At 43.8% G+C, this 16551-nt stretch overlaps 1 protein-coding gene across 4 annotated transcripts in view; it reads right to left on the bottom strand.

Annotated features, from left to right (window-relative positions):
* Positions 1 to 16551, bottom strand: part of SPINT2 (serine peptidase inhibitor, Kunitz type 2) — a 118990-nt gene that overhangs the window by 77005 nt on the left and 25434 nt on the right. For 2 of the 4 annotated variants that reach the window (XM_029619511.1, XM_029619513.1), the window contains exons 2-4: positions 13969 to 14139; positions 12123 to 12182; positions 10187 to 10237 (exon numbers count right to left, since the gene is read on the bottom strand). In XM_029619511.1, the coding sequence (XP_029475371.1) occupies positions 10187 to 10237; positions 12123 to 12182; positions 13969 to 14139 (282 nt within the window). The remainder of the gene's footprint in view (positions 1 to 10186; positions 10238 to 12122; positions 12183 to 13968; positions 14140 to 16551) is intronic. The other 2 variants (XM_029619512.1, XM_029619514.1) reach the window with 2 other exon arrangements.

Here is a 16551-nt window from a genome sequence, read left to right as displayed (position 1 = left end):
GTTAGATGATAGAGGGGTTAAAGGGGCACTTAGAGAAGATAAGGCCATCGCGGAAAGATTAAATGATTTCTTTGCTTCAGTGTTTACTGAAGAGGATGTTGGGGAGGTACCCGTAATGGAGAAGGTTTTCATGGGCAATGATTCAGATGGACTGAATCAAATCACGGTGAACCTAGAAGATGTGGTAGGCCTGATTGACAAACTGAAGAGTAGTAAATCACCTGGACCAGATGGTATACACCCCAGAGTTCTGAAGGAACTAAAAAATGAAATTTCAGACCTATTAGTAAAAATTTGTAACTTTATCATTAAAATCATCCGTTGTACCTGAAGACTGGAGGATAGCAAATGTAACCCCAATATTTAAAAAGGGCTCCAGGGGCGATCCGGGAAACTACAGACCAGTTAGCCTGACTTCAGTGCCAGGAAAAATAGTGGAAAGTGTTCTAAAACATCAAAATCACAGAACATATAGAAAGACATGGTTTAATGGAACAAAGTCAGCATGGCTTTACCCAGGGCAAGTCTTGCCTCTCAAATCCGCTTCACTTTTTTGAAGGAGTTAATAAACATGTGGATAAAGGTGAACCGTAGATATAGTATACTTGGATTTTCAGAAGGCATTTGACAAAGTTCCTCATGAGAGGCTTCTAGGAAAAGTAAAAAATCATGGATAGGTGGCGATGTCCTTTCGTGGATTGCAAACTGGCTAAAAGACAGGAAACAGATAGTAGGATTAAATGGGCAATTTTCTCAGTGGAAGGGAGTGGACAGTGGAGTGCCTCAGGGATCTGTATTGGGACCCTTACTTTTCAATATATTTATAAATGATCTGGAAAGAAATATGACGAGTGGGATAATCAAATTTGCAGATGACACAAAATTGTTCAGAGTAGTTAAATCACAAGCAGATTGTGATAAATTGCAGGAAGACCTTGTGAGACTGGAAAATTGGGCATCCAAATGGCAGATGAAATTTAATGTGGATAAGTGCAAGGTGATGCATATAGGGAAAAATAACCCATGCTATAATTACACAATGTTGGGTTCCACATTAGGTGCTACAACCCAAGAAAGATCTAGGTGTCATAGTGGATAACACATTGAAATAGTCGGTACAGTGTGCTGCAGCAGTCAAAAAAGCAAACAGAATGTTGGGAATTATTAGAAAGGGAATGGTGAATAAAACGAAAAATGTCATAATGCCTCTGTATCGCTCCATGGTGAGACCGCACCTTGAATACTGTGTACAATTCTGGTCGCCGCATCTCAAAAAAGATATAATTGCGATGGAGAAGGTACAGAGAAGGGCTACCAAAATGATAAGGGGAATGGAACAGCTCCCCTATGAGGAAAGACTAAAGAGGTTAGGACTTTTCAGCTTGGAGAAGAGACGACTGAGGGGGGATATGATAGAGGTGTTTAAAATCATGAGAGGTCTAGAACAGGTAGATGTGAATCTGTTATTTACTCTTTCGGATAGTAGAAAGACCAGGGGGCACTCCATGAAGTTAGCATATGGCACATTTAAAACTAATCGGAGAAAGTTCTTTTTTACTCAACGCACAATTAAACTCTGGAATTTGTTGCCAGAGGATGTGGTTAGTGCAGTTAGTATAGCTGTGTTTAAAAAAGGATTGGATAAGTTCTTGGAGGAGAAGTCCATTACCTGCTATTAAGTTCACTTAGAGAATAGCCACTGCCATTAGCAATGGTAACATGGAATAGACTTAGTTTGGGTACTTGCCAGGTTCTTATGGCCTGGATTGGCCACTGTTGGAAACAGGATGCTGGGCTTGATGGACCCTTGGTCTGACCCAGTATGGCATTTTCTTATGTTCTTATGTCTGCCCTAGGATCCAGGGGTTTTTAGGTTTCTAAATTCAAGATGGTTCCCACCTTCTCTATGAACCAGGGGTGATAGCTCTGGTGGTTTCTCCGGAGGAAGGAGAGTGGAGAGGAGTAAGCAGGCTCTCCACATGGTCCCTGTCGTAGCAGGCTCTGATTCACCTGCTGATGAATTGGGGGAGGGTGCGGCTTTTGAGAGGACACTAAGGTGTCAAATAAGGTTTGAAGAATTCCAGTAATTTGGGACTGCAATTGAGAGGCTGCAGATGTTTTCTTTTTCTTAGCTGGTAGAGAGCTGTGTGTTGGTCCTTTCTGGGGGAAAGGACCAACACACAGGGCAGTGGGAAGGTTGCTTAGTGTTTTCCCTCTTGTGATGTTTATCTGAAGTTGAAGAGGAAAGTTTGGGAATGGGAATGCGAAGGTGTCAGCATCTGAAGTATTGGAATCTTCTAGATCAGAGATGGTAAACATGTCTTCAGATTGCCTGCAGGACACCTGCACCAAAGTTTGAAGAATGTTTCGGCGATTTCATAGTTTTCAATAGCCTGGACTCATGTGTGAGTCAGATGTGTCGACGTCATGGAAGTGTGGCTCACTTCGACGCACCTTTTGATGTTCGCATCAGTCGACACGTCGCCTGTTTATTTGTGTTGATCTAATTCCTGCGTCTGTCTCAACTGCTCAGTGCTACTCCGGTTATCACAGGAAGCATCAGCAACGCATTAGACACACTGGTGCTTGATTGATTGTGCTTTGGTGCATCCAGGCTGTTATGGGAATGTCCATGCTTCGTATGACCCCCCCCCCCCCCCTACGGTTTTTTACTTATTGGCAGCCAGTTCTAAGGAGGCCTGCTTTTGTTTTTCTGATCTGTTGGGTTCTCGCTCCGGTGAAGATTGCGCGGAACACTGGATAGAAGCATAAGAACCAGACGGGCCTTCCTCCAACTTCCTGAGCCGGGCAATCTTCACGGCCCTCTGCAGCTGGTCCCAAATACCGGCAGGATGCCCGATCGTGGTCTGGGCCGAGGCATAAGTAACAGCAAGTATGCCCATCTGTGAGGGACAATTTCGCTGCATTGGCAAAAATTTAAACTTGGAAGCCTTCGGAGTCATCAGGGTACTGAAAAGGAATAAGTTACTTAACTGATAATTTCGTTTCCTTAGTGTAGACAGATGAGACTCAGGACCAGTGGGTATTGTGCTCTTCTGCTAGCAGATGGGAGACCGAGTCAGATTTCAAAGCTGACGTCACTCTAGATATACCCCTGCAGTAACCTCAGCTCCTCAGTATTCTCTTCGAAAAGCCATTGTAGATATATCTTTACTTAAATAACTTGATTAAACTTTAACTGGTTCAACTAATTTCCAAACTGGAGACTGCTAGTGCACTCAACCAATTAATGCCGACACCGGACAAACTGTGGGTGTCTTGAACTAGGGGTAGGCCACAAGCAGATTGTGATAAATTGTAGGAAGACCTTCTGAGACTGGAAAATTAGACATCCAAATGGCAGATGAAATTTAATGTGGATAAGTGCAAGGTGAAACATATAGGTAAAAATAACCCATGCTATAGTTACACAATGTTAGGTTCCATATTAGGAGCTACCACCCAAGAAAGAGATCTAGGCGTCATAGTGGATAACACATTGAAATCATCGGTTTAGTGTGCTGTGGCAGTCAAAAAAGCAAACAGTATGTTGAGAATTATTAGAAAGGGAATGGTGTATAAAACGGAAAATGTCATAATGCCTCTGTATCGCTCCATGGTGAGACCGCACCTTGAATACTGTGTACAATTCTGGTCGCCGCATCTCAAAAAAGATAAGAGTTACGATGGAGAAGGTACAGAGAAGGGCGACCAAAATGGTAAAGGGAATTGAACAGCTCAACTATGAGGAAAGACTAAAGAGATTAGGACTTTTCAGCTTGGAGAAGAGACGGCTGAGGGGGGATATGATAGAGGTGTTTAACATCATGAAAGGTCTAGAACAGGTTAATGTGAATCAGTTATTTACTCTTTCAGATAATAGAAAGACTAGGGGGCACTTCTTGAAGTTAGCATGTGGCACATTTAAAACTAATCAGAGAAAGTTCCTTTTCACTCAACGCACAATTAAACTCTGGAATTTTTTGCCAGAGGATGTGGTTAATGCAGTTAGTGTAGCTGTGTTTAAAAAAGGATTGGATAAGTTCTTGGAGGAGAAGTCCATTACCTGCCATTAATTAAGATGACTTAGAAAATAGCCACTGCTTTTACTAGTAACAGTAGCATGAAATAGACTTAGTTTTTGGGTACTTGCCAGGTTCTTATGACCTGGATTGGCCACTGTTGGAAACAGGATGCTGGGCTTTATGGACCCTTGGTCTGACCCAGTATGGCATTTTCTTATGTTCTTATTATTTGCTTAGTCTCGAGGTTTGCTATCCAAGGTTCTCCTTTTCTGGGGCAACCATGGGTGGGATGCTGAGTCCATCTGTCTACACTAAGGAAAACGAAATTATCACGACCCAACTGAGTTCCTGCACTAGGCTTTTGACTCTGCTGGTCACCTGCCAGCTCTCTTCCGAAGACTTTGCCCTGATCAGCCAGTCATCCAGGTAAGGGTGTACCAAGATCCCTTCCTTCCTCAGTGTTGCTGCCACGACCACCATGATTTTGGTGAAGGTTCTGGGGGTGGTTGCTAGGCCGAAGGGTTGCACTCTGAACTGGTAATGTTGACCCAGAATCGCAAAGCACAGGAAGCGCTGGTGATCTTGATGGACTGGGATGTGAAGGTAGGCTTCGGAAAGGTCCAGGGAGGTCAGGAACTCTCCCGGTTGTACTGACATTAAGGAGTGAAGAGTTTCCATGCGGAAGTGTAGTACCCGCAGATGACTGTTGATGTTCTTGAGATCCAAAATAGGCCGGAATGATCCTTCCTTCTTGGGAACGATAAAATAGATGGAATAGCGCCCCATATTTTGTTGGGGCATGGGAACCAGAGTTATTGCCTTCAGACTCAGTAGCCTTGTTAGAGTGTTTTCTACTGCCAGTCTCTTGGTGTGGGAGTGGCAGGGTGACAAATTTGTCTCGAGAGATGCTGCGGAATGCCAGAAAGTAACCTTCTCGAATGTTTAGTACCCATTTGTCAGACGTTATCTCGACCCATCTTTGGTAGGAGAGGGCAAGTCGACCCTCTATCTCCTCTTCCTGTGGATGGGTCGGCCCATTCTCATTATGGAGCACAGCTGGAGCCTGCCCCCGGGCCTGTTCTCCTCTTGGTCTATCTGTTCCAAAAGGGCTGGGACCTTCCGGAGGGACGAGGTGCCTGGAACTGCGAGTTCCTGAAGGGTCTAAAGTGTTGCGATCCTCTGCCCTTGGTTTTTCTGGGGGCGGGATGCTGAGATCTTTTACTCCTATCTTCCAGTAGCCAAGGCACTGGGGATTCACCCCATTTGCTGGCTAACTTTTCCAATTCGCTTCCGAACAAGAGAGATCCTATAAAGGGCATTCTTGTGAGATTCGCTTTAGATGTCGTGTCCGCAGACCAATTCCATAGCCATAGTTGTCTTCTGGCTGCCACTACCGAGGCAACGCCCCTGGCTGAGGTGCGCACCAGGTCTGAGCTTGTGTCCATCAGGAAGGCTGCTGCAGGTTCCATCGTCTCAACAGTATACATTACGGAGTTATTTGCCTTGAGAGAGAGAAGCAAGGAGGAACATGCCACCAGTGCACAGCAGGAAGCAATCTGCAGTGTCACTGATGTTGCAAAGGCCTGCTTAAGGATGGATTCCAATAGTCTGTCCTGAGTATCCTTCAATGCAGCCCCTCCCTCAACTGGAATCGTTGTTCACTTTGAGACGGCACAGACCATAGCGTTCCTTGGTCGCTGGTTCTAGAGGATATAGGGCTTCCAAGGCCTGACCCCCTTTGAAGCTGGCCTCCATGGAATCCCACTCCAGGTGGATCAGTTCCTGGATGGCTTCCATCACTGGAAAGTAGCATGAGGCCTTACAAAGGGACACCAAGATGGGGTTCTTCTTTGGTTCCGCCATAGGGTCCGTGCCTGGAATACCCAGTGTCTTCAGATTCTGGGAAACAAGGGCTGGTAATTCGTCCTTGTGGAAGATGCAAAGCATGGTTTGGTATGGTTCCATTCCTGGAGGGATTTCTCTTTTTCCAGGGAGTCACCCTCATCATCTGAGGTGTCTGGGTCCCCGTCAGGGAAGTTCTTGGGTAGGCGAGGCATGTCTCGAGGCATCCGAGCAGGGCCAGGAGGATCTTGTGCTTCTGACAGGGGTTGAGCCTGCGGCACAGCCGGGGTTGATTGCACCTGAATAAAGGCTTGCAGCTCTTGGAAAAATTCCAACCAGGAGAAGATCCCTGGGTCCATAGTAATCCCAGGAGGAGTCTGAGTAGGGGCCCCCAGAGGTGCCCTCCTGTGGGGAAGCCATCTTGGAGATGCATAGAACCGGGGAGCTATAGTCAGTAGTTCCGGAACCATCTCCCGACAGTAAGGGACCAGGCTTTGGTTCCCCCTGGGCTTCTTTGCAATGTTGACAGACAGGACTCCAATTCAGGCTGCGCGGCTCTTATGTGGCAGGCTGTGCAAAGAGTGCCTTCTGGCCTTCTTGGGCACCGGTGCCATTGTCTCTATGTGTTTGCGCACGTGCAGTTCCAAACATGGCTGTGTGTGTAGTTATGCACAGCTGTATTGGATGTGCGGGCAAGTTAGGTGCATCAGCCGCCAGACCTGCCCCGCACGCACCGCTGGTCGAGAAGGTAAGATGGCGCCAACGACTCCCATGCATAAGATGGCAACCCCCCCCCCGAGGGTCTCCACATCTGTGGACCCTCGCACCAGATTGGGACCTAGCCCAACCCGATCGGTGCTCCCTTTTAACCTCGCTGGAGAAGAATTCGGTATGGCAATCCGAGCTCTGCAGACCAGAGACATGAACTATTTTTTTCTTACCTGGTCTCTGCGCTTTACGATAATGTGCCGGGCTCCAGCTGCGAAGGGGGGGGGGGGGGGGAATTACCTTCACTGCCGCGCTCGTTTCTGCACCTGCTGCCTTTCAGCCACATTGGGGGGCTAAATTCAAGCCGTAAATCAGCTACCGGACCAAGGCACACCTCTGAGGGATATCTGAGATCACCTCAGGAATTCTTGATTGGGGGAGGGACCCTTAGGTATCACCGCAGGAGAGCGGGGCTCGATCTTCTTTAAGGTAAATGTTGTTTCTTCTTTGCTGTAATTCTTAACACTATTCTAGTGTGTGGGATAGTGTCCGCATCTGCTAGGAGACAGAGATACTGAAGAGCTGAGATTACTGCAGGGTTATATTTAGAGTGACGTCAACTTTGAAATCTGACTCAGTCTCCCATCTGCTAGCAGAAGAGCACAATACCCACTGGTCCTGAGTCCATCTGGCTACATGCTAGGAAAGTGCTGTTTGGGGTTCACCACAGTGATTTGGAGAAGAGAGAAGTTTTTCAGTAAAGGCGAAGAGTAAGAAGAACCCGCGAAAGCAAAAAACTGAAGAGAGACTCAGTCGCATGGAAAGGCACAACCCAAGTGCACAGAAGTGACATTTCCGCACCAGACCGCCAGGGGGTGCTCCCAGACAGCATGGCTAATTCAGCCTGCTTATATCTGTGGGGGGGGGGGGGGGGGAAATATTCAAAACAGCTGACAAACAGAACATCCAATTAGAACTCAAATTTTTTTTTAGTTTTCCAAACACCAATAAAATAATTCAAAACAGCAGACATATCAACCAGCACCCAATAATTAAAATTTCTAAGGAATAAAAAAAAAACCAAAAAAACCCACCTGCTTTCCATACCTGGGAACTTTTAAATTTCCAGTCACCCTGAGATCAAATTTGTTGGAGAGGGGAACACAAGCTCTCTTCTCTCTCCTCCATGTGCAAATGATACTCACATGCTCTCTCCCTCCCACACATGCAACCATATACACACAGGAGCTCACATTCCCCCCTCAGGGCCTGGGTCTCTTCTTCAGCTGCCAGCGCGATGGGCTCTACTGGCAGCCTCTGGGTGCTCCCTTCTTTTCAACTGCTGTGGGATGGGCTTCGCAATGGGCTGTTGGGCCCAGGGCCGGAGGAACCACTAGGCGAGCTAGGCCTGTGCCTAGGGTGCAGAGATTTAGGGGGCGCTGGCGCCGCTCGCAGCCACTTCAGGTGGCAGAATTTTGAAAGGGCAAAAAGTGCCCCTTCAAAATTCTGCCCAGCCCCCCCCCCGGTGGTCCAGCGGAGGGCCCAGGAGCGATCTGCCGCTCCTGGGGCCTTGGCTGCCACGAGCGGCAGATCGCTCCTGGGCTCCCCGCTGGACCAGGTGTTTTGTGAGGGGTTTTTTTGGTGGTGGAGGAGTGGCAGCATGTGGTCCCTACCTCTGGAGCCAGGGCTGCGTGGCACAAGGCTGAAGGTGCCTAGTGCGCCCAATCCCCTTGCACCGGCCCTGGTGGGGCCTTTCAGTCATCAGTCACTAGCTGGATGGGGTCTGCTGGCAGTCATCAGGTTATCAGTCTTTTTTGCCACTGCTGCAGGATAGACTCTGCTATGTCCTGCCAGATTGCAGGGTGGGCAGCAGCAGGAATGGCATTTTAACTAAATGTCATCTCCAGCTGCCATGAGACCACACACGTTAAGAGATGAAGGCAGCAGGAGAGGACATTCAATTAAATGCAACACCTCCTGCAGGTGTGCGCGCGCGCAGGGTGGGGGGTAAATCACTATCCATAGCAAGCTACCTACAAGCTTGCATTGATAGCCCTTGGAGTTTCCAGCTGCTGCACCACAAAAAACAAACACACATGCCATTGGTTGCTGACCCCTGCACTATGAACTAAGACAAACAGTTCCTTCTCTTGTTGGTTCTTGAACCAGCTACTCCATGAAGTAGTCTATTTCATCTAGGAATTTTACATCCTTGGCATGTCCTGATATGACATTTGCTCAGTCAATACCTAGGTAACTGAATCATGGACCAAAACACTCTCACTACTTGAAATCTATTTAGAAACAATAAAAACCTGGTTCTCATAAGACTCAAATTGAATGCAGCAAAAACAGAATTAGTTTACCTATCTACTGTTTCCGACTCTGCCCAACGCCCTCCAAAAACGTTCAATTTTGATGGACAATCTATAACAAACCATGCAAGAAACCTTGGCATAACAGTAGACTCCAAGCTATCTCTATCCAAACACATCTCAGAAACTGTCAAAAAATCATTCTTCAAAATACACATGCTAAAAAAAAAACTAAAACCACTCCTGCTGTCATCTGATTTTCGAACTGTAACACAAGCCCTAATATTATCAAACTTGGATTACTGTAATGCATTATACATTGGACTACCATTATCCACGCTACATCCACTTCAGCTTATCCAGAATGCTACTGCCAGACTGATTTTCAACCTACCGAAGAGAGAACATATCTCCCCGATATTACAACACCTACACTGGCTCCCCATTACTCATCGTATAAAATACAAAATCTTAACCACCATTCACAACCTGCTTTACAATCCCAACTCTGTATGGATCTGCTCTATGCTACACATATACAAACCAACAAGACAACGTCGATTAACAGACAAATGCCTATTAGAAATACCGTCAGTTAGATCTACCAGTCTAGCACTAACAAGAAAAAGAGCTCTCTCAGTTTTCAGCCCATCCTTGTGGAACTCTATACCAGACCATATCCGGATGACACCCAATCGAAATGATTTCAAAAAGATGATTAAAACCTTTTTATTTAATGATGCATACAACTACAGTACCTGCACCTAAATTAATACCTTGAACCCCCTCATACCTTCTTGATACCGCTATCAAGTATTACTTTGTTTTACTATGCATGTAAATTTTGTTTTATTGTGTATGTAAACTTGTAAACCGCTTAGACTGACATGTAAGTGATCCCTTGTGCGGTATATAAAAAACTTTTAAATAAAGTATAGGCTCCCTGTGCTTGCTCCTCTCTTCAGTGCTGTCTGGTTGCCGTGGGGAGAGGAGGGAGGGGCTGAAGCAGCAAGAGATTTGGGGTACTGTCCAATAAAATCCAGGCTAAACCCAGGGAGGATCATGATATGGCAGTTAGCACTGGCACAGGAATAACACTTTCCCAAGGTGCACTGGTTGAGAACCACTGTTAGTTATAGAAAGCACCCCAAATTTCTAGAACTCACAGAACATTGTTAAAATGTACAATAAACTGAACAAATAGCACTGGAAAGCAGCATGGGCTACCCTACAGAATTAGCTAATCTAGAACACAAAACTACACCACATTACTCACAAGTAAAAAAAAAAAGTTACCTTGGTAACTGGAATCATCTGTAGATTGCTTAGCAAGAATGTTTTCAGCGTCTAGAATAAAAAGTAATTTAGGAAAAATTTAAAGATTTACTATAACATTGTGGACCACATTTAAGGCCCTATATATAAAGCATTTTTCTTCCTCAGACAAAAAAAAATAAAATAGAAAAACCTTTATTATATAAGTGACATTGGTAGCTAAGTACTTTAGTGTGCAAAGGAGAGAATTTTCAGCTAACTTGATAGCAGACTGCCTCCATATCATGCAAATTTTCTCTTATGCATAATCAGTGTGGATATCCTGAAAACTTGACTAGCTGGGAGTCCTCCAGGACAGGTTTGGAAGCCTCTGTTATAGACAAAGGCACAAAACACTTTCATAAGGGTGAAGAAAACAGCCCAAGAGGCAGATCTGAGGCATCAATGATTTCAATTTCACAGTGACTAGGAAACAAAAATAGGAAGCCAAGGTCCTAGATGTCTGTTGCTAAAATGACTGCATTATTTTCAACAGGAGTAGGTAAACTCTTTAAAAAGATAAAATTATGCCTCCATAATAATAACAGTTCAGAAAGTGTCATAACTGGCTAAAATGTCCAGAGTATTAAAAGGCTGCAAAGTCCTACATTTTATAGAGAATCCTAATAACCTAATTTCAGTACTTTAGCACAAACACTGTCAGTTGATAATCATCTCTGCTCTGAACCAGTGTAAGTACTCTCTTGTTTCATCTATTACTTTTTGATTCAGGTGACTTGCATAACCTAAAACTAATGAGCCTGATGCCCAAATATCCAACCTCCTAGGTCCCTATGGCTTTGCTGGATAGCACCTGGCTCCAACAGACAGTTTCTGTGAAGTTGAAGCCTGTTGTCAACAATCCAGCTACCCTTTGGCTTGCAGTAAAGTGTTACTTAATAAACCCTCACATAAAAACAAAAATCCAACATACTCATGTAAGATATGTCCAATAAGAGTAGGCTTTAAAAAAGCACCAGATATATAGTTTAACAAATTACTGCAAAAAAAAAAAAAAAAAAAAGCCACAAGGCAGCACCAACTTTCCTTGTATACTTAAAATGACCTCATGCTAGAGTAAACAGGGATTACCATTTCTCATCACATTTTTTTTTGTTGATTCACCTGAGCAGGGCCAGTGGTACCATTAGGCAAACTAGGTGGTTTCTTAAAGCACCAATTTTGGGAATGGCAAAATCTTACAAGCATGAGGCACAGAGGGATGCTGTGCCAGAGCCAATACTGCCAAAGAAGGAAATGCTGTCCCAGAGCTGCCACCAATATGCAAGTTGGGAGAGGAAGGTGCATAAATGAAGGTTTGCCTAGGGCACCAAATGTTCTTGCCCAAGTCCTGTACCCGAGCATATCAAACCATAAGGAAGTGGAAATGGAGAGAAATGAAGCAATGCACAGGATGTATAAAGTAAACAAAACTGGCATAGATACTCTCTTCAAGTCCAGCAAGCTCAATGTTTTTGATTTACAGATGATATAACCCATAGCAGGGAGCCCAAAAGAAACCATTTCTCCTGGCATTCATGAGCTTCTGGTGCAGTTTATTTCTACGCACAACTGCATTGAGTAGAGGCCGAGCAATGGCCTAATCATACAAAGTCCTCATAAGCTGCATGATGGCACTTTTAGGATTAGGCACAATCAATGCAAGGATTTTTTTAAAACAAGAAGTTGGTCTTTTCCTGAAGTATTTTCAGAAATCTGAGGTAATTTCTTAAACTTTTTAGGTCACAGAAAGCATAAGCATAAAAGGGATACTAAACCAGTACCACAGAACATCCAGGTTGTTTTGACCATACAGCTTGACAGAGGATTCTTAGAACAGCCCCATGACCTGTTGAGTACCTATAGCAAGGGGGAAAAAAAACACAAAACGAAAAAACCACACACCACACAAACTTACCCTGTACAAAATTTGTTTCTGCCATTCTTTTATTAGTTGAAATATTTGATTTTTCCTCACCTGAAAAATTATGAAGTTTTATCAAAAAGCATGTTCTGTGTGCAGAAGTTTAAAGCGTCAGGAATCAAAAAGACTTAAGGACATTGGCTCTCTCATTCAGATATAAACCATTTGATCTATAAAGTTGACTAAACCTAGTTTCACTGTGCTGTTTCTTCACTGCCCTGATGAAGTATAACTCTGGTTAGTCACAGATGTACTTAGGTAGTCCAGTTAAATAACAAAAACGTATTGCCTACAACTTGCTTGTTAACCCTTATTTCTACGTATTCAAATGGTTAATGCAGCAAGCACAATATTTTGCTCAAGTGTCAGTGGAAAAAAAAAATTTCAATAGTTATATATAGACACTAATTAGCTTTAATTTTGGTTTTAGTCTGCATTTCTAATATCCACTTCAATAACTGGTTATCAAGTATATATTTAAAACCAGTATTTCACACTATACAAATACATATTTTCATAAAATAGCCAAGGGAACTAAAGACCCAAATAGTGTCAGCAGGCTGTTTCTACATCTAAAACCACCATACACCCAAGTAGATTTTAAAAAATAAATAAAAAAGATACCAAATGCTGACGTGATACCACACAAAAACAGAACATTCAAAATTGCTTACTTGCAAAAGGCGTTTTCTATTGACAGCAGGATAATCTGCCACATAAATGGCATAACCTTACCCAATAGTGCAATGCAGAGTAGTTCCTCAATAGCATTAGGAACGTCTAGAGGGCTTTAAGATCCTGTCTAGTCATTGTCATGCAGGGCCTCCTCAGTCCTATATAATACATGGGGGAGGGGAGGGGACTTCAAAAGGCAGCTGAATATTCTGCTATTCATGGAGACCATCTGCAAGCAAATCTTTTAATGTATTTTAGAGTACTGATGATTTCTGTGCCTTTGAGATGCTAGAATAGTTAACATTGACCCGCTTCACTTTTTTAATCTCGTTTGTAAATGTTGACTTGCTATAACACGCCTTTTGAAAAAAAAAGTATGAAATAATTTAAACAATCAGGATAAAGTCAGTGACAACTGAGAAAAGCTAGCTAAGGGTTGTCTTCAACAAAAAAAAGTGGAAAATTAACAGAATAAGCTGCAATTAAGTAAAGAACTTGTTTTTAGATAGCTCCAAATGATTGGTCCTAGCCCATGGAAACTCTAGAGGAAAGGCTGACCAAACTTATTGTCAGCATATGGTTCTATCTGACCAATAATGGGATGCAAGCGTGTCACAGCCTTCGAAATCTCTTCAACAGAAGTTTCACAAATCAACCACCAATTATCATGGCTGCAACATAGCTGGACAAGTGGCACTGAACATGAATCTAAGTTGAGACTGTGGGTTATTTCTAAAGCTATCGCACATGTGCGATAGCTAGCTCGGGGCGAGGTTGGCCCCGGAAGAGGAGTCGTCGGGGCAGCACTAGGGCTGACGCCGTGAAGACTGCACTGACAGCGAAAAGGTAAGCCCTTTATTGCTGTCAGTTTCGCATCGAATAACTACATCTTTTATGGTGTAGTTATTTGGCGCGACAAAGAGGCAATCGCACCGCGGAGGTGCGATTGCTGCCGGCTATCGCAGGACCGCCCCCCCCATTACCGCCGAATTCACTATGCCTTGCAGCATTAAAGCCCATTAAATCCACTAAGCTTTTCCAGAGCTAGCAAGGAAATGCTTCGAGTTGCTACTGTCTAATATCACCTCAGCTGGGTGGCCAATTCATCCTACTTATCTACAGAAATCATGCAGGTTACAGAAATTTAATAAGCCTTGCTTCTTACTTTTGAAGTTATTGCACATCTTGATACAATCCTCCTCTGTCAAATAGTTGTTCAAATTTCCATTACAGCCACCATAAATGAAATGTAAGCAGGATTCGGTGTTTACATCATAGTTCCATCTTGGAAATGCTGCACGACATGCACCAACTTCCTTCCGTGCAAGGCAGAAGTCTAGAATGAAAAAAAATGACCCCCCCAATTCACAATTAAGCCTTTAACTCTTGAGTTTACCAAATTAGACTATAACCAGCAAAAGGCCACATGATACTGCTACTGTAACAGAGTGCCTCAGATATCAAAGCTTACAGCTTATGTAGATAATCCATCTCAGCTTCACCACCATGAAGAAATGCTCATAAGTTTTATAGTAAAACAAGCGCCAAAGTCAACAAATTTGATTAAAGAAAAATTAAGGCAATCTTCAGTAAACTGATGGAGTAGGCCAGAAAAAAAATGAATTAAATTAGTACTGTAGAGTAACTGTAGAGTTAATATACTAATGCAAGAACCACTGCACTAAACATTCTTTACATCTTACAAAAGAACCAATGAAAAATTAACAAGTGAAGATACTTGCTGGAGAAAAACGGGTAGTGCTAACACAGGCCGATGCATGTTGATGGCCCTATTAGTCATTCCCGTGCAATACAGTAAGTAAAATGTGCAGCCAAGCCGCACATTTAACTTTAAGAAATTAGCGCCTACCCAAAGTGCTTCTCTGTGCACCCTCCGACTTAATATCATGGCGACATTAAGTCGGAGGTCCCAAAAGTTAAAAAGTTAACAAAATTTAAAATCAGTCCGCGGGTTTGACAGCTGACGCTCAATTTTGCCGGCGTCCGGTTTCCAAACCCGTGGCTGTCAGCGGGTTGGAGAACCAACGCCGACAAAATTGAGCGTCGGCTGTCAAACCTGCTGACAGCCGCTGCTCCTGTCCAAAAAGAGGCGCTAGGGACGCGGTTCTGTCCCTAGCACCTCTTTTTACTGTGGGCCCTAATTTAAATACATTAATTTACTGAATCGCACGCACAGGAGAGTGGCCTGTGTGCTCGCCCGCGATTTTTACCGATTGAAACAGCAGAAAAAGAACACAAAGTCTATCTGGTTTGCCCATTCACACCTGCTATACAGCTTTACAATCCTTACTACTCCCTCAGATCTTCTGTATTTATTCCATGCTTTCCTGAATTCAGATACAGTTTGTCTCCACAGAGAGAGGCTATTCCATGGATCCACCACCCTCTGTAAATGTTTTCCTTAGATTACTCCCAAGTCTACCTCCTTTCACCCTCAATCCACGAGCTTCCTTTACATTGAAAAAGGCCCACTTCCTGTGCATTGAAATCTTGGAGTGTAATGGCCAGGGAGTGGTTAAGGTCACTAGGGTGTTTTCTTAATTCCCATAGGCAAACAGAAAATGTCTACACACTGTGCTTAGCTGATTTTCATATTTGTTGTCCCAGTACATTGAGAATATACAATAAAGGACTAATAAAAATTGCAATGTACATAAGAATAAATGTAAGCAAGGAAAAATACTTGGACCAGTGCTTTTAAATATATTTATAAATGATCTGGAAAGGAATATGAATGAGGTTATCAAATTTGCAGATGATATGACATTATTCAGAGTAGTTAAATCACAGATGGATTGTGATAAATCGTAGGAGGAATTTGAGAGACTGGAAGATTAGGCATCCAAATGACAGATGAAATTTAAATGTGGACAAGTGCAAGGTGTTGCATATAGGAAAAATAACCCATACTGCACTTACACAAATCGGGCTGATACAGTAAAGCGCGGCTGCGGTTGCCCTTTTTTTAAACCTGCTTTGGACGCATGTTTTGCGCGTGTAAGACGTACCAGCGATTCAGTATCTGCTTTTAAGCGTCCTTAGCGCTTGCTGAAAAAGACGCGTATCCATTTCCGCCCGCCGCATGTATATATATATGTTAATGATCGGATTAGCTATTCCCCCCGATACAGTAACATGTGTCTTTTTAACCAGTTTTTTTCCCCACGTCTTTAACCTCAATTTTTACCACCTACCCTGACGTTAGTGTGGTGTTCAGTTAGCTTTGGACCAGACAGTGTGCATCTTTTTCATTTGGTTGAGAAGCAGAATGAGAAATGCTCGGAAAGCGAATTCTACAAAGCAGATTGGAGAGGCCAACAGGGGAGCCCAGCAGCAAGGAGAACCCAGCCAACTGGAGAATCCAGCAGCAAGACTGGAGGAGGTATGTGTTCAACTGTACCATCCATCTCTGGATGCCTCCACGAACACCAGACAGATGGGAGCCGCGCCAGGCCTTCCTCCAGCATCTGCTAGGCATCCTGAGGCTCCAGGGGAGGGCCAGCGGGTGCTTATATGGATGCCTTCCTCCTGTGTCTAGAATTAGGCATCCCTGAGGCTGATTGTAGTAAACGCTTAAATAAGAACGCATAGCTCATTTATGAATAGTAAAAGCTTAGCTAAGAACGTATAGCTCCTTTAAGAATATAAACTTGAGAATCCACAGTGTTGCAGATGTATGTATTGTTAAACAATTTATATGTGCTACTAGTATGTACACCAGAGAATC

This window comes from Rhinatrema bivittatum, chromosome 11, assembly GCF_901001135.1.
Source record: "Rhinatrema bivittatum chromosome 11, aRhiBiv1.1, whole genome shotgun sequence".
Lineage (NCBI taxonomy): Eukaryota > Metazoa > Chordata > Amphibia > Gymnophiona > Rhinatrematidae > Rhinatrema > Rhinatrema bivittatum.
The sequence above is the reverse complement of the archived record's forward strand: the minus strand, read 5'-3'. Positions and strand labels throughout refer to the sequence as shown.